At 54.4% G+C, this 14,699-nt stretch overlaps 4 protein-coding genes across 4 annotated transcripts; 3 read left to right on the top strand and 1 right to left on the bottom strand.

The window, feature by feature from the left end:
- Positions 1 to 74: 74 nt before the first annotated feature.
- On the top strand, positions 75 to 1,147 carry CTAM01_10536 (prenyltransferase and squalene oxidase; the record flags this gene model as incomplete). Its single annotated transcript, XM_060526551.1, has 2 exons — positions 75 to 447; positions 519 to 1,147. 2 exons carry the CDS (start codon positions 75 to 77, stop codon positions 1,145 to 1,147), a joined length of 1,002 nt encoding a protein of 333 aa, XP_060378799.1.
- Positions 1,148 to 4,344: 3,197 nt separating this feature from the next.
- Positions 4,345 to 6,743, top strand: CTAM01_10535 (uncharacterized protein; the record flags this gene model as incomplete). The annotated part of the gene is made up of 6 exons (XM_060526550.1): positions 4,345 to 4,383; positions 4,779 to 5,228; positions 5,277 to 5,690; positions 5,756 to 6,140; positions 6,195 to 6,231; positions 6,293 to 6,743. 6 exons carry the CDS (start codon positions 4,345 to 4,347, stop codon positions 6,741 to 6,743), a joined length of 1,776 nt encoding a protein of 591 aa, XP_060378798.1.
- A 644-nt stretch (positions 6,744 to 7,387) lies between these two features.
- Positions 7,388 to 12,393, bottom strand: CTAM01_10534 (MutS domain V; the record flags this gene model as incomplete). The annotated part of the gene is made up of 6 exons (XM_060526549.1): positions 7,388 to 10,956; positions 11,099 to 11,127; positions 11,209 to 11,497; positions 11,557 to 11,824; positions 11,888 to 12,286; positions 12,337 to 12,393. 6 exons carry the CDS (start codon positions 12,391 to 12,393, stop codon positions 7,388 to 7,390), a joined length of 4,611 nt encoding a protein of 1,536 aa, XP_060378797.1.
- Positions 12,394 to 13,123: 730 nt separating this feature from the next.
- CTAM01_10533 (COX17 protein) lies at positions 13,124 to 13,572 on the top strand (the record flags this gene model as incomplete). The annotated part of the gene is made up of 3 exons (XM_060526548.1): positions 13,124 to 13,226; positions 13,285 to 13,343; positions 13,432 to 13,572. The coding sequence occupies 3 exons, from the start codon at positions 13,124 to 13,126 to the stop codon at positions 13,570 to 13,572; spliced, it is 303 nt and encodes a 100-aa protein (XP_060378796.1).
- Between the last annotated feature and the right edge of the window lie 1,127 nt (positions 13,573 to 14,699).

Here is a 14,699-nt window from a genome sequence, read left to right as displayed (position 1 = left end):
TCTTACCTCAGATACGAACGCCCGGATCAAGTCACACGAAAGGGGGAAAATCAAAAGAGAAAAAGGGTGGCGTCATGGCGGCCCAGTTCGAGAACCTGCCAGACGAGCTGAAGCTGGCGACGGCGGCGCACGTCAAATACGTCCAGAGCCTTGATACCCGCAAAGACGAGTACGACTACTGGCTGACGGAGCACCTGCGCCTCAACGGCCTCTACTGGGGCCTGGTAGCGCTGCACCTCCTCGGCCACCCGGAGGCTCTCCCGCGGGACGAGACGATTGATTTCGTGCTCTCGTGTCAGCATGAGAGCGGGGGGTTCGGGGCCGCGCCGGGCCACGACGCGCATATGTTGTACACTGTTAGTGCCGTTCAGATTCTGGTCATGATTGATGCGCTGGATGAGTTGGAGGCGAGGGGTAAGGGTCAAGGGAAGGCGCAGGTTGGCAAGTGTAAGTACATTAAAACACTCTCACTACGTCACAGGTTTTGGGGGCAGTGGGCTAACACTCGCCATCTCAAGTCATTGCGGACCTCCAGAACCGTGAAAGCGGTACCTTTGCGGGAGACGAATGGGGCGAGGAGGACACGCGCTTCTTGTACGGCGCCTTCAACGCCCTCTCCCTCTTGGGCCTGCTCTCCCTCGTGGACGTCGACAAGGCCGTCGCGCACATTGTCGCCTGCACGAATTTTGACGGCGGGTACGGCGTCAGCCCGGGCGACGAGTCTCACTCGGGCCAGATCTTCACGTGCGTTGCGGCGCTCGCCATCGCGGGGCGTCTGGACCTCGTGGAGGCGGATAAGCTAGGCCGGTGGCTCAGCGAGCGGCAGGTCGCGGGGGGCGGGTTGAATGGCAGGCCGGAGAAGGACGAGGACGTGTGTTATAGCTGGTGGGTGTTGAGTAGTCTGGAGATTATCGGGCGGACGCACTGGATTGATCGGGGCAAGCTTGTTGCGTTCATACTGAAGTGTCAGGATCAGGAGTTGGGCGGGATTTCGGATCGGCCGGGGAATACGGTTGATGTGTGGCATACGTGCTTTGGGATGACGGGGTTGAGTTTGTTGGGGTATCCGGGGACGGTGGAGGTTGATCCGGTGTATTGTATGCCGAAGCCGACGATTGATCGGGTGCTTGGGAGGAAATCGTCGTGAACTGTCGAGACGGAATATAGGAAGGGTTAGCGGATGGATGATGGCTTAAGGTCAGGCGCCTGGTTCTCGATATATGTGTTCACATAAGTAGATATGTGGCCTGCTTCAGTAGTAGAGGTATGAGGATGCGGGTCGAGAAGGGAGCAATAGTGTCGGCTTGTCCACAGTTCACGTAGCCTCATTTACGACTTGCTGGGAGATAGCCCCTGGGATACTTGAAAGCTTAAGATACCCATGAGAGCAAGTTAATGATACATAAAACAATCCATCATCAGCCTCATAATACAACACGAGTCATTCCAGTCACCGTTACGCCAACTTGTTCTTAAAGTTGGAAGGTGAATCAATCTACAAATTCCCGTTCCTCTCCATTCACACTCCCTACTGCTCTACTTCAGTCTAAGGCTTAGTCAAATATCTGTTGCAAGTGTCATATCATCCTCGTCAAATGTACTTTAGGCATATGTAGTTACTTCTGACATCATGGCCATTGAAAATATAGCCTCATCTCGTCCAGAAGTACCGCCTGCACTAAGGTACCTCAAGGTTGAACTGATACGCCTGGAGCGTTTCACTGGCTCGCCCGCTGAACCCTCATCTCGAAGCCTTGTAAGGTACCAAGACTTCTCACACCGCCCGACCCTCATCCCATATCCTATTTCGGCATCAAACCACCCAGTCACGTGCACTGCGGTCGGTGTAGGCTTAGCTTCGTGGTGATGCCCTCCACTCCGGAAGACCACCCACCCGCTCACCGAGCGGCCCCACCACACGCGTCTGTCGGCCTTTCTCTCGTCTCTCATACTTCGCCCTTCGCCTCCATCACAACAAACCCATCTTCCTCCTCCACGCCGTCGGAAGTCTCGATATCTTCAACCTCTTGGAGATTTCACCAACAACCACACCATTCTCTTGGACTTTGATCGTCTCATTCGGTCGCCTGTCCAGGTATTCCTTCCTCTCTGCTTTCGATTACAACACTGTCCCAACACTTCCACTTCTTTCGAAATACACCCTTTGTACGACACCGTCGCATCTGTGTTTTTCTTCCCGTCCCAGATTCGTCTGTACGACCATCATCAGATCGCCTTCGACCTTCGCAAAATCCCAGTTCCAAGCACTGCTTCTGGACCAACATCCTCATCCTCCTTCCGCTACCCATCGGGGGAATTTCAGCAATTCGCAGATGCGTATTGACAAAAAGCACTTGAAATACCAGATTCTACTTCCACACCCGTTTCTCAGGAAGTTCAGGGACTAGGTACGTGGTGTTGTTTATTTTCGTGTCAAAATCATCACCGAACACCTTCTTTGGCTTCATTTTTCGCGTTCCCGTCTTTGTTTTCCCTTCACGCAATACTTTTCAGATTGGTCCGTCTCTTCTGTCTCTTTCTGTTGCAAATCATTGTCCTTCGCCTTGATCTCACTGCTCTTGTTCTTCCTGGTGAACATCACCATCGAATGTTGTTCTCGTCACAGTCTACTTTTCATCGAGCGATCGCTTTCGTCGCAACGCTTTGATCGTCCCAACCATTCATTCCTCAGATGCCCCGTCCGAGCAAGGTTCTCATCGCAAGTTTTCTGTTCTATCATTCGTCTTCAAATACCCTTTCCGTCTCAACACTTGGGCATCTGAAGATTCCTCACGATGTGGGTGATACTGTCTATTCTGAGTGGTTCGTTCAGACACGTTTGCAAGCGCAGGTGCTGGAAAACAATTCCCTGACTTTCTTTTCTTCATATCCTGTCAAGTTGAAGAGGCGAGAGCCACCTTCAAGTGTGCTCCAACTTTGGCCCCTTTTCTTCAATACAGAGACAGCGAGTGCTCGTCTCTGCTCCTGCTTCAGGAGCTATGCTTGGTTCAAGACACTCCTACCAGTCCTGTTCAACCCGGGATGGCGAGAGCTGGTCTTTGATCTTGCTAGTGTTGTTCAAGTTGAGACGGCGAGTGCTAGTCTTGTCCAAGGTCAGACGACGAGAGCCAGCCTCTGATCCTGTCAGTCTTGTTCAAGTTGAGACGGCAAGTGCCAGTCTTTGATCTCGCCACCTTGTTCAAATTTGGACGACGAGAGCTAGTCTCTGATCTCACTTGATATGAGACGGTGAGAATTAGCTTCTGATTCCGCCAGTCTTGTCCGACTTGGGACGGCGAGAGCTAGGATCTGATTCTGCTGTTCTTCTTGGACTTCAGACGGCGGGAGCTACTCTCTGCTCTCGCCTATCCTGTCAACATATGATGGCGAGAGCTATTCTCTGCTCCCGCCAGTTCTGTTCATCCAGGAATGGCGAGAGCCAGTCTCTGCTCCCGCCCCCTTGGTCCTACAGCTGAGGAAGGGCAACAGCCCTGGGCTTCTTGTACCCGCTCTATTCTCTGCTCTTCTCTTCTCCTTTCCCTTCTCTGGGCTCAAACTCTTCCTTCTTTCCTCTACAAACACATCGACAGTCTTGGTCCACTCTTACTTACTTTTCCATACAGAAGCAATCTAGTTCCTTGGATTGGTGATACAATCTATCAATCAGCGCAGAAATTCAGCAAGATACGCGACTATAGAGAGTCTTCTGGTTGTATTCAGGACGCACGGTGAGCCATTGCCTGAAAAACCACGAGTTCTTGGAGAGAAGTCCTTACTAACGAAGCCAATCTCATAGAACCCAAATACACACGATAACCCGTCTATTTCCCGTGGTCTTCAGAACCAACAGCTGATCTCTCAACTTGAGCTCAATCCGTGGTACTTTGGTAAGTCTTTCACCTTCATCCAGCGAGTGAGGCTTGTCCGTTGCGACACGGTCGGGGTCACCAATCGCACGGCAATTTCAGGATCAAATTGCCGTCATTCTCCCGGGCCAATGGGCAGATGGTCGGCGACAACACGTTCATACCGGAGGCTTGAGGGTCCGCATTGCCGATGCCTTCCTCAAAGTGACATTGCCCCTTTACGTCAGGTGACAAGACCGGGACTTGCCTCTGCTCCTTCATCAGGGTTTCCAACTGTTGAGAAAGAGCCGGTGTCACAGCTTCCTTCATCCACAAAATTCCTGCCACTGACGAATTCATTTTGCAGGAAAGAGTACCTGAACCTCAAGAACCACCTCTTGCTAAGTTTCGATCTCATACCAGCGTACCTTCTCCGTTCATTTTGGGACGGCAGGCTTGTTGTTACTATGGATAACATCATTCTTCCCGTCTTTCCGAAATGGCTCCTAGACGTCAGGCGGCTCTTGCTGCTCAAGCCGTGAGTACATCCCTTCTCCTATCTGGAGTCTATGCCCACCCTCTTGGATGGCACAACAGTCGTTGTCGATACATCCGTTCTTTCGTCGGATGTTCCCAATCATCGACATTCCTCCTCCCATCACAGCCACCCTTTGCTTCCACTGACACCTCCCATTTGCACTGAGCGTTTCGACTTCACTCCTTGGCTTTCATTGCTCCGTGCTGCCCTTCCTCTGTCTGCTGATATTCGAAATATCCGTCGTTCTCTTCCTCCCCTCATTTTGTGTTTTGGTTACTACGAGCAGACAAGCCTGTCTTCCATCCCACTCGCTCTGTTCAGACCATGGAAAGACGGCTAGTCAGTAACGACTGGCTCCATGAATTATAGAGGCTGCAAATGCTGACTCTGGACAGAACATGGCCGCCGTCGCAGCCCACGAGGCCGACGATGTCATGCCCGTCAAGATCCTCAAAGGATCCAGAAACAAGCAGCTCAAGCCTATCAAGATCGAGAAGTCGTCCACTGTCAAGGCCAGCGGCAAGGCCCCTAGCTCCAAGAATCCACCCGACGACCCCAAGCCCTCGGGCAGTCCTGGAATTCCCCTCGTCTGCCTTGTCTGCACGAGCACCCCGCGCTTCTCCGACCTCTCCCATCTTCTGACCCACCTCAGTTCCAAGGGCCACCTTCAGACTCAAAACGATGTGAGAATCCGCGCCACTCAGGATCTCGCCGCCGCGGACAAAGTTGCCACCTACGACAAGTGGTACAAGGACTATGGTATCGAGCGTATGCTTGCAGAGCGCCTCAAGGCCAAGGATGAAAAGGCGAGAGGTTTCTCGCGATCTAGACAGGGAACTTCTCTTGTAGGCATCCTGTCGAGCAAAGAACTTTTCATGTACTGACTGTGACAGACCCTCAAGAGAAAGAAGGCTCGTTCGACCCTTGTCAAGCGTGAGGCTGATGACTCCATGTTTACGCCTCCTCCCACCGGTCGACTTCTTGGCCAGCAGCAGGCCATCACATACTACGGTGATAACGATGATCTGGCCTCGGCCTCGACTCCTACCGATGATGCCATTGAGTGGGGTCCCGATGACTTGGAGTCTGCTCGACTCAAGGGAACCGTCTGGCCGGGCATGGGCATCTTTGATGCCGCCACCCCTGATCAGAAGAAGCAGCGGAACCAGCGCAAGGACGCCTCTGTGCTTCGCAAGATGGAGCTTTCGTCTCAGGCGATCACCACCTTGGAGATCGTGGCAAATCTGGACTTGGAGTTCGAGAGAACTCGTGATGTCTATGATGCCCCTTCCGTTGAGGGAAGCCCGGTTAGTCAAAGCATATGCCACGAGGCAGGGCAGTATCTTACTAATTATTTCAATCGCTCAAACAGGTCATCAAGAAGTCTAGACGTCGTCAGAGACGTAGCGGTGCCGCAGAGGAGGATGGCAATGCCTCGGGAGTTGTTGTCAAGGAGGAGCTCGCTGACGAAGCCGCTCACCGTGCATCTTCTGCTTTGGCTATGCAGCTCCAGAATGGCCTCTACAAGCAGGAAGAAGTTTCGGAGCTCGACAGCGAGTCCCTCTCGGAGAAGTTCGATGTCACGAGCGACATCGCTAGCACCGCCGATGGTGACAGCGATACTCTCGGCTACGCTGGAATGATCGAGCTTGATGAATCTCACAAGGAAATTGGAGGTCCCGACCGGGGTCCTAACGACCAGTTCTTCACCGTTACTGATCGCGTCTCCGACGTGTTCCAAGGTGGCAGCGCTACCGGTAAGTCTCTGTACTATATTCGTCTTCCTGCCCATCCACTAACTCAGATTATAGGCACCAAGGCTTCGACTACGGTGAAGGATGAGCCTAGGTCCATCCCCGAAAACTCTCATCATGTTAGTAATGTTGTGTATTAACCCCTATGTGCGCAGATTCGACGTCCGCAATCGTATACCCCTCCGGTCGATGAACGCGAACTCGAATCTGAGCATGGCCTCTCCTACTCCGGCTGCGAAGCAGCTTTCACGTCGAACTTTCACAGGAAAGGAAAATAACAATGGTGTACAGGAACACAAGATGACCAGCATTGACTTCTATGGTGTCAACAACACTCACTTGAACCAGGCTGGAATGACCACTGCCATCAACATGGACCCCAACATCTTCACCGGATACCCGATGCCTGACATGTACCACCTCAACCCGGCCTGGGGTAACCCAATGTTGCGCGCCGGCCACCATGGATTCAACCCGATCAATGCCAATCCCAATCATCAGCAGATGATGTTTTCTCAGCAGATGCCCATGATGAACACGTACGGCAACGGCCACCATGACCACGCTCAGGGCTCGGGCGTGTACCAGAATGGACATGGGGCCTAGTTGCGCAACTCGACAACGTTCCCGTTGGTGACATGGGTTCATCACAAGCCACCACCGCGGGGAAGTTGGGTATGCGGATCTGGGGTTTTAACAGACTCTTTATCTGGGTTTCGTTCTTCGGTTTCTTTCTTTTCAAGTAAGTCTGACGTTCTGGCGAAGGCGCAATTGGGCAGTGCTGATACCCCACAGTTGTTCGAGTAGATACGCAATCTTCTCCTGCGTTCCTTTACATCACCGGACCACTTTTGAGCTCGGCGTGACGCGGGGTGAGCCTTCCTCTGGAAACGACTAACTCACTTGCGGATCCTCGCTCAAATGGCGTCGGGGTGGAACACAGGGTAGTTAAGAGGGCGGGAATAGGACACATGCTGCTAGGCTTGCGCGATACTTGCAAGCAAGAAATCATGGGGAATGTGGTGGAACATCCATAAGCGGTGGCACTGCAAAGAGCCCCACCAGGTTTCTAGGACTTTACCCATCGACTTTTTTTTTTGTTTCGGGAGGCAAAGGAGGCTATAGATAACGCAGCTTTCGGTCTTTCGCAGTCATACCGCGTCAACTAGTCACACCAGACGCACTTTCGAGAAATAACACAAGGATTCATAGTACATATGTTTACTTTTGATTGTCCGTGATATATCTGCCTACAATTGCTCAATGTTTGAGATCAAATGATCAAGCTGGTCGGGTTTCGTCTCAAGGACTTCGGTGAGAAGACGAGCGGTGCCCCTTAACCTCCGGACCTTTACATCCTGTTCCATCTCGCGCGACCTCTGCGAGGCAACATCAATGACCTTGCGGGGTATGCGAGCCAAACGAGCCACGTTTAGTCCATACGATCTGTGCGCGACACCCTCTCCAACTTCATACAGGAACGTTATTTCTTCATCAGCACCCGCCTCATCATCATCCGCATCGACGTCGCCTTGCTCCGCCCCAGCCCCGGCTCTGCGGGTGGCGGTGAAGCGCATGTGGACGTTCTTGACGAGGCCTTCGCCTATGCCCTCGGCTAGGCGGGCGAGATTCTGGTAGTGCGTGATGAAGAGGGTGAGACACCTGTTCTCGCGGACTACGTGATCGAGGACGGCGTGGGCGATGGCGGCGCCGTCGTGGGTGGAGGTGCCTCTGCCCAGCTCGTCGAGGATGACGAGGGAGCGCGGGGTGGCGGCGCGGAGGATGCGCGCCGTCTCCGAGACCTCGACCATGAAGGTCGATTCGCCGGCGGCGAGGTTGTCGCGGGCGCCCATGCGGACGTGGATTGCGTCGGTGAGGGTTAGTGATAGAGCGTCGGCGGGGACGAAGGAGCCTATCTGGGCTAGGAGGACGAGGAGGGCGACGGCGCGGACGAAGGAGGATTTGCCGCCCATGTTGGGGCCCGTGATAAGGTGGGCCAGCGGGGAGGGGGAGGCGAGGGTTGTGGTGAAGGGGATGTAGGGATCTGAGAGGGTGTGTTCTGCGATGGGATGGCGGCCTTGGGCGATGGAGATTGTGGGTTTGTTCGTGGTGGAGGGGAGGAAGGTTGGTCTGCTGTAGCCCGGGAGGGCGGCGACGCGGGAGAGGGAGAGGAGGCAGTCGAGGGTTGCGAGGGAGGAGACGGCATCGCGGAGAGGTTGGTAGGCGTCTGCTATCGTGCGGAGGAGAGCGGAGAAGGCGGCGTCGCAGGCGGCGGCGAGGGCTTCACGGTGCTGGTCCCTCTCGGCGATGAGGCGGACGACAGCGGGGGTGTGGAAGCGGGAGAGCTTCTTTGTGCCCGAGATTTTGATCCACGAGGCCGGGACGGATTTGAGGTCCGCATTGGGCACCTCGATGAGGAACTCGATGCCCGAGACGGTGACGTAGTCGACGGGTTTCTTGCGTTTGAGGGAGGCGGCGGCGTCGCCGCGGTGCTCGTCGAGGGATTGTTCGACCGAGACGATGCCCATTTTGTGGTCTTCAATGTCTTCCGTCTGTTCTGATTCGCGGAAGAAGTTGTACTTGTCGTCTTTGCGGGCGGCCTCGGGGTTGATTTTGTCGAGGTGGGAGACGACGAGGTCGAGGATCTGGGGGAGGGACAGGACAGCGGATGCGATGAGGGGGGAGGTGAAGCCTGTTGCCTCGGCGGATTTGACGGTTGGGTATTGCATGGCGATGCGTTGGAGGGTCTGGAGGACGGATAGGAGTTCAGGGCGGGTGCATTTGCCGTAGTAGATACGGATGAGGCTGCGCTCGAGGTCCGTCTTTGTGCCGGCGAGGAGTGTTTGCAGAAGGTCGACTTTTGCGGAGGACTGTTCGTCAACGAGTTCCTGGACGGCGGCCACGCGTTCCTCGAGGCGGGCGACGTCGAGCAGAGGCCGACCGACCCATTTGCGGAGGAGGCGCTGGCCGAAGCGGGTAGTGGTCTTGTCCAGAGCCCAGAAGAGGGAACCGCGCTCCGAGTGGTCGGTAGCGTTGCGGTAGACCTCGAGAGCCTCGAGTGTCGTTCCGTTCAGGAGCATATGCTGGCGCGCGGAGAAGCTGGTGAAGTTTTTGGTCAGGTCAAACACGTGCTCGAGGCCGTATTCCTTGAGGTGGCTGATCATGGCGGAGAGGCAGACGGTGACGGGCTCGGGGAGGTGAAGGATGCGCTCCAGGAGAGCCGAGGCATCGGCATCGGGGGTCTGCTGCAGCTTGTCGGCGTAGAACTGTGTGACGTGAGAGTAGGCCTCGGCGGCCATGGTCTTTGTTCGAGGGACACGCTCGACGCGGCTGCGATCACCAAATACGTTTGTGCTGCTCCCCGAGAGGTGCTGGATCAGCTTGTCTGACCCCTTTGTAAGGTCGCCGACGATGACGAATTCGCACGGCGAGATATGCAGCAGTCGGGTCTCGATTTCACTGCGCATAAAGCCGTCCTCGAATGTGTCGTAGATAATGTCGCCCGTGGTTGGCTGTACGGCTACTATACCGACATCGACCTTCTCGTCGGTGCCCTGCCCCTTGGTGGGAGTCTCGGTGATGCAGAGCAGATAACCACCCGAAGGAGCGCCACCATCACCACCCGTTTCAAGTTCGCCATTCTCGTCAATGTATGTGCCCTTTGTGTAGACGTTGGTCAACTTCCGAACGAATGGGGCGTTGCGGTTGTCGCCGGCCTTCTTCAATGCGGCTGTCTCAATCTGGCGTACCACGCCGACCTTGTGACCAGCAGCAACGAGACGCTTGGCGTGAACCGGCAGACGATGTACCGGGATGCTCGCAGAGGCGAACTTTTCCAGATGTGCTTCAGAAGGGTGCTCGTCGTAGCGGAATTTGCCAGGTATGCACACGATGCTGAGCTCTTTGGCGGCAATGCGGGCATCTTCACCAAAGAAGCGGAACTTATAGCCCACCTCTACGATGAGGACTGTATCCAGGTGTTTCCGCTTGATGTCGAGGAACTGGATCTCCATGGGAGTGAGCTTCTTGTTTGCTCTTGCACCGCCCTTCTTTGCCTTGGGCGGCGGCGGAGCTTCGTCCTCGTCTTCTTCTCCTTCGCCTTCCTCCTCATCAGCGGCTTCGTTGTCATCTTGCCTCCGGCGCCGCCATAGCATGCTGTCCGGATGGCCCAGCTTCTTGACAAACTTCTTGTGTAACTCCTCCTTGCGCTGCTTCGTGGATGGGTCTTGATCCTCTTCATCCTTCTCCTCGTTCACGTCTGAAGCCTGGCTGTAGGCGAACCGTCCCGTCCTAGAGGAAGCTGCAGATGCCTTGGACTTGGGCTCAGACTCGGCGGGTGGCTTGGCTCCTGGAGTGAAGAAGGAGCTCTTGCCCCGATCCGCAGCATTGGCCTTGTCCCCATTTTCACCCTTTGCTCTCTTGATGGTCTTGTCGGGTCCATTATTGGCCCTATCCGTGTCCTCCTCCAAGGGGCGCTTGCGCGAGGAATCCGGCGACTCAGGCGGGCTCGTTCGTGCTTCGGACTGCGACTTCTGGAAGGCGGCGGCTAGGCCATTGACCGTCTTTGGCTGGAAGAAGTTTGTGAGCGACTGCTGCTTCTTTTCGGGCGGTTTCGACTTGGGCGCCATATTGGACCAGAGGTGCTTGCGGGAGCTGGCGGCCTGTTTTGGGGTGTTGGGAGACGATGCGAAATAGTAGACGGGAGGCTCGAACGTCGTTGGTGATGTCAATTGGAGGCGACCACCTCCAGATTTCCTTCCATTTAGTCCGTCGCGTCTGGCGGGCGAGAGCGCGTTGAGAGGTTGCAGGGGTGGCTCCACTTGAGTTTAGAGCTTACAGGGGTCAAAGCCACTACATTTCCAGGGATGGCGCCCCTATCACCATTTAAACTTTCTTTTTCTCAACGACGCGTTTTCGCTTCAACGGCGTTTATTGGCACGGATTGTGATCAATTTACTTACGGTAATATGGGAACTTCCTCGATAAGAGACTATGATAATGTATAGGAAGGTTATAATTTGGGGGGAGAAGTGTGATGAACTGAGTCATGTTGGTGCCCGTGTAAGTCAACTATGCCGAGTCCTTGTGTAATAACCACTCCAGACCAGCCTTTTGATCTCTTTGGTGTTTCTTGCTGAAGTCTGCTTGAGGAAACAGTGCCCAAAATCCATGAGGTAGACCAGGATAGACATCCAGTTTGGTTGGTATTCCCGCATCTTTCCAAACCTGCTCCATGATAAGCGTGCAGTCTCGCACGGGATCCAGCCCACAAGCCTGGAAGTACGTTCTAGGGATGCCATTCAGGTCCGGCGAGATGACAGGGTACGCCACCGGGCTTCTCGGGTCCGGCTTGTACATTTCTAGCACGATGTTACTCTGAGCCTCTAGAGTGCTGCTGTCGTCTTGTGATGATCCTTACCTCTGATAAACTCGATCGAGTCTGCGGTTACGACTGGGGCACTAGCATTCTGCTTCAGACTCAAGAAACGATCTCGGTACGTTTCGGGAACGGTGTCTTCGGTGACGGCTCCGGAGATGGACGAAAATATGCCCGTCAGCTCTGGCGTCTGTTTCTCGTCGGTCCAAAGGCGGGTTACGCCCAACGCCAAGTCAGCGCCTGCGCTCTCGCCGCCGACGAGAATGCCTTTCGATAAATTAATTCCAAGGCTTTTCGCGTTATCGACGGTCTACCCCGTGTCAGCCTCGTCCCTACATGGTAACAGGCAGGCCTTCTGGATGGGTAGATCTACCCATTTCACAGCATCGAAGCAATCCTGCACGGGGATAGGAAAGGGGTGCTCTGGAGCCAAACGATAGTCCACGTTCACTGCAATGCCACCGAGTGTTGTAAAGAGCTGGCAGAGGGGACCCACGCCCTCCAGATCGCCAATGACGAACCCGCCACCGTGGAACGCTACAAGAACAGGACAGCCATCATTGGCGACGGCTCTGGGTTTGTGGATGCGAACGGCAATCGCTGTCCTATCTCTCACGGTGATGCGGACGTCTTCTTCGACGTAGGGCAGGGTAGATGGGTCGGGTTTGGCCGCGAGTTTGGCCTCGAGGACCTTGGCCATGATGCCTCGGATCTGTTTGAGGTCCGTATTCTTGTTCCATGCGCCGACCTTGATTGGGCTGGCCCGTTGAAGCTGCGAGAACGATCAACATTGTGATGTGATGAGCTCATGTTGTGGATCACCTCTGTGAACTCAGCGTTGGGCTCAGCGAGAGCTAGTATTTCCTCAATGGACAGCATGGTTGCGACTTCTAGTTGACTGTGCCCGGTGACTCTTCGACAGCGCGAGGCTATGGCGAATTTCTCTGAGGGGACAAGCACGTTTATGTTTATCCAGTTCAAACTTGAGAAATCTCAGTCAAGCCCAACAATTTACCAGCCTGCCGTACAAATGTCCCATTAGGTGGAAGTCAGAACGGGGTAAATTCATGCCGACAACTTGCAGATCATTCAGCTTCAGCTGCCTTCCTAGCCTGTCAACGTAGTAACAAACGACACGAACAAACTCCCACCCCCCATACTAAGGTAGGTGCAGTCACTAGCGGGGGGTAGCGTCACAAGAGCTCCCTTGGTCTGGTGACGATCCGGTGTCCGATGGATCCACTTTCCGGAAGGGGGTCGGAGCCCCGCAACGCGGAACGGTCCCCGTCACGGTGCTACGTCGACGGAATTCGCTGACGTCTTGGTTTCTTTGGAAATCACAGCATACATCGTCTCAAATTTTAGGAACATAAATAGGCTCTGGAACCTAACACGGAACTGTATGAAACCTTGAGACGCATTTAATCGAGATGAGAAAACTCGAGAATTGGAACGATGCGCGAGATGGCCACCAACACACGTGACTCTTTGAAGGCGTGATTGGGCCATGGCGCCGAACTCTCCCGAAAATTAGAGTGACTGACAAATGCGACAGCTGTGGTGAGGTCAGTCAGCGGAAAAAAAAAGTGGTTCGACGAAGACCACCTCAATGGCCATCCTTTCCGCCCATCCAAATCTTTGTCGCAAACCACCCACCGAACAGCCCGACACTCATTTCGCTCTCAAAATGGCATCCCAAGCTGCTGCTCTTCGTAAGGAATACAGTCCATCATTTCATGCCGCGCAATGGCTAACAATGTCCGCCCACAGCCTCAATCGCCACCCCGGCCGCTGCGCCGGCTGCCAGCCAGGAAGCTTCCAAGCCCAAGGTGCGCAAAGAACCCTTTCTCCGAACCTAGCCCTTCGACGATTTGAGCACGACGAACTTTGAATACTGACGAGCCATCGCGATTGTAGCCCTGCTGCGTGTGCAAGGACGAGAAGGCCAAGCGTGACGAGTGCATGCTCTTCTCCAACGCCGCCGATCCGTCCAAGGATTGCCTTTCCACGATCGACCAGTACCGAGCTTGCATGAAGGGATTTGGCTTCACTGTATAAGCATCCGATAAGAGAGAAAGGATAATAGGGCGAATCCATGCGACGATAGTTCTTGTGTACAGTAACGAACCGAGCATACTTCATATGGCGTTGGGGGAATAGAGAAATCATTTCGACTCTTCTAAGCCTTGTTTACCTGCGATCCTGGTCCCTGGAGCATCTGCGTAGAAACGTAGACCGGCCTGGGTTTAAGAGCTACACACTTCGGTTGCTCAATCCTAATGTGTTCGCATCATTGCATTATAGTAGAGGAGAAGTAGGGAGATACTGCATAGAGAAAGGGATAACTTACTTGCCAACAGGAGCGATGCCAGATTGTTCTCGCTGTTGCACAAGAAGGGGACCCTTGACCGCTGTGCTGGTCTTGCACGTAGGATGCCGGCGAAGTCGCGCAGACTCGGCAGGGCCAAGTCAACTAGAGGGGAGGGGAAGCCGACATTTAGTTGAATTTGGTACCGTGACCAGATGGCAGTATGGCAGTGGCTGTGGGTTTTGGGCGTGTGAGAATTGCGCCGTCAATGTGCTCGCCCTCAAGGTTCGGAAAGGGGTAGGAGGCTTGGAGGGCAAGGTAGCGAGGGCCGTGGATGGATATGGATGGCGCTGCACCCGGTAGGCCAGCGCTTTCTTCCGTGAGCCATCAAGTTTCCATGAAAGTGAAGGCTCGAACCCATATAGGGGGGTCCAGGACCATTCCTGTCACCAACGGAGGCAGGCGCCTCACAGGCTTGTGAGGTCAGGTCAAAGTCCCGTTTGGCGGGATGGTTAGGGGCGAGTCGTCTCGGCGGTAGGCTCGTCCTCGCTAGGGTCAAGGTTCGATTCCCAGCATGTGCACCAGAGATGTAGCCCCCAGTTCAGCACCGGGGGGGTGAACTCTTTTGTCATTTTGCAGCCTTTTTTACGCATACGATCTAAGTATTCAAAATTGTCTTTTATGCTGAAGCAGGCTTCCGAAAAGTGCGAATAAGCAATCAATTTGGACGTGCGTATCGTGAACCATCCTCGGCGGATTGAAAATGGTGATATTGAGACTACTCGCCTCGGTCGGCTCGGTGAGTGTCGGTGGGTCGGATCTACCTCGGATGCAGATTGCAGATTGCAGGGATGAGCCCCATTCCACAACAGGGACC

This window comes from Colletotrichum tamarilloi, assembly GCF_030869305.1.
Source record: "Colletotrichum tamarilloi strain Tom-12 chromosome Unknown Scaffold_49.1, whole genome shotgun sequence".
NCBI lineage: Eukaryota > Fungi > Ascomycota > Sordariomycetes > Glomerellales > Glomerellaceae > Colletotrichum > Colletotrichum tamarilloi.
This window is presented reverse-complemented; position numbering and strand designations above follow the sequence as displayed.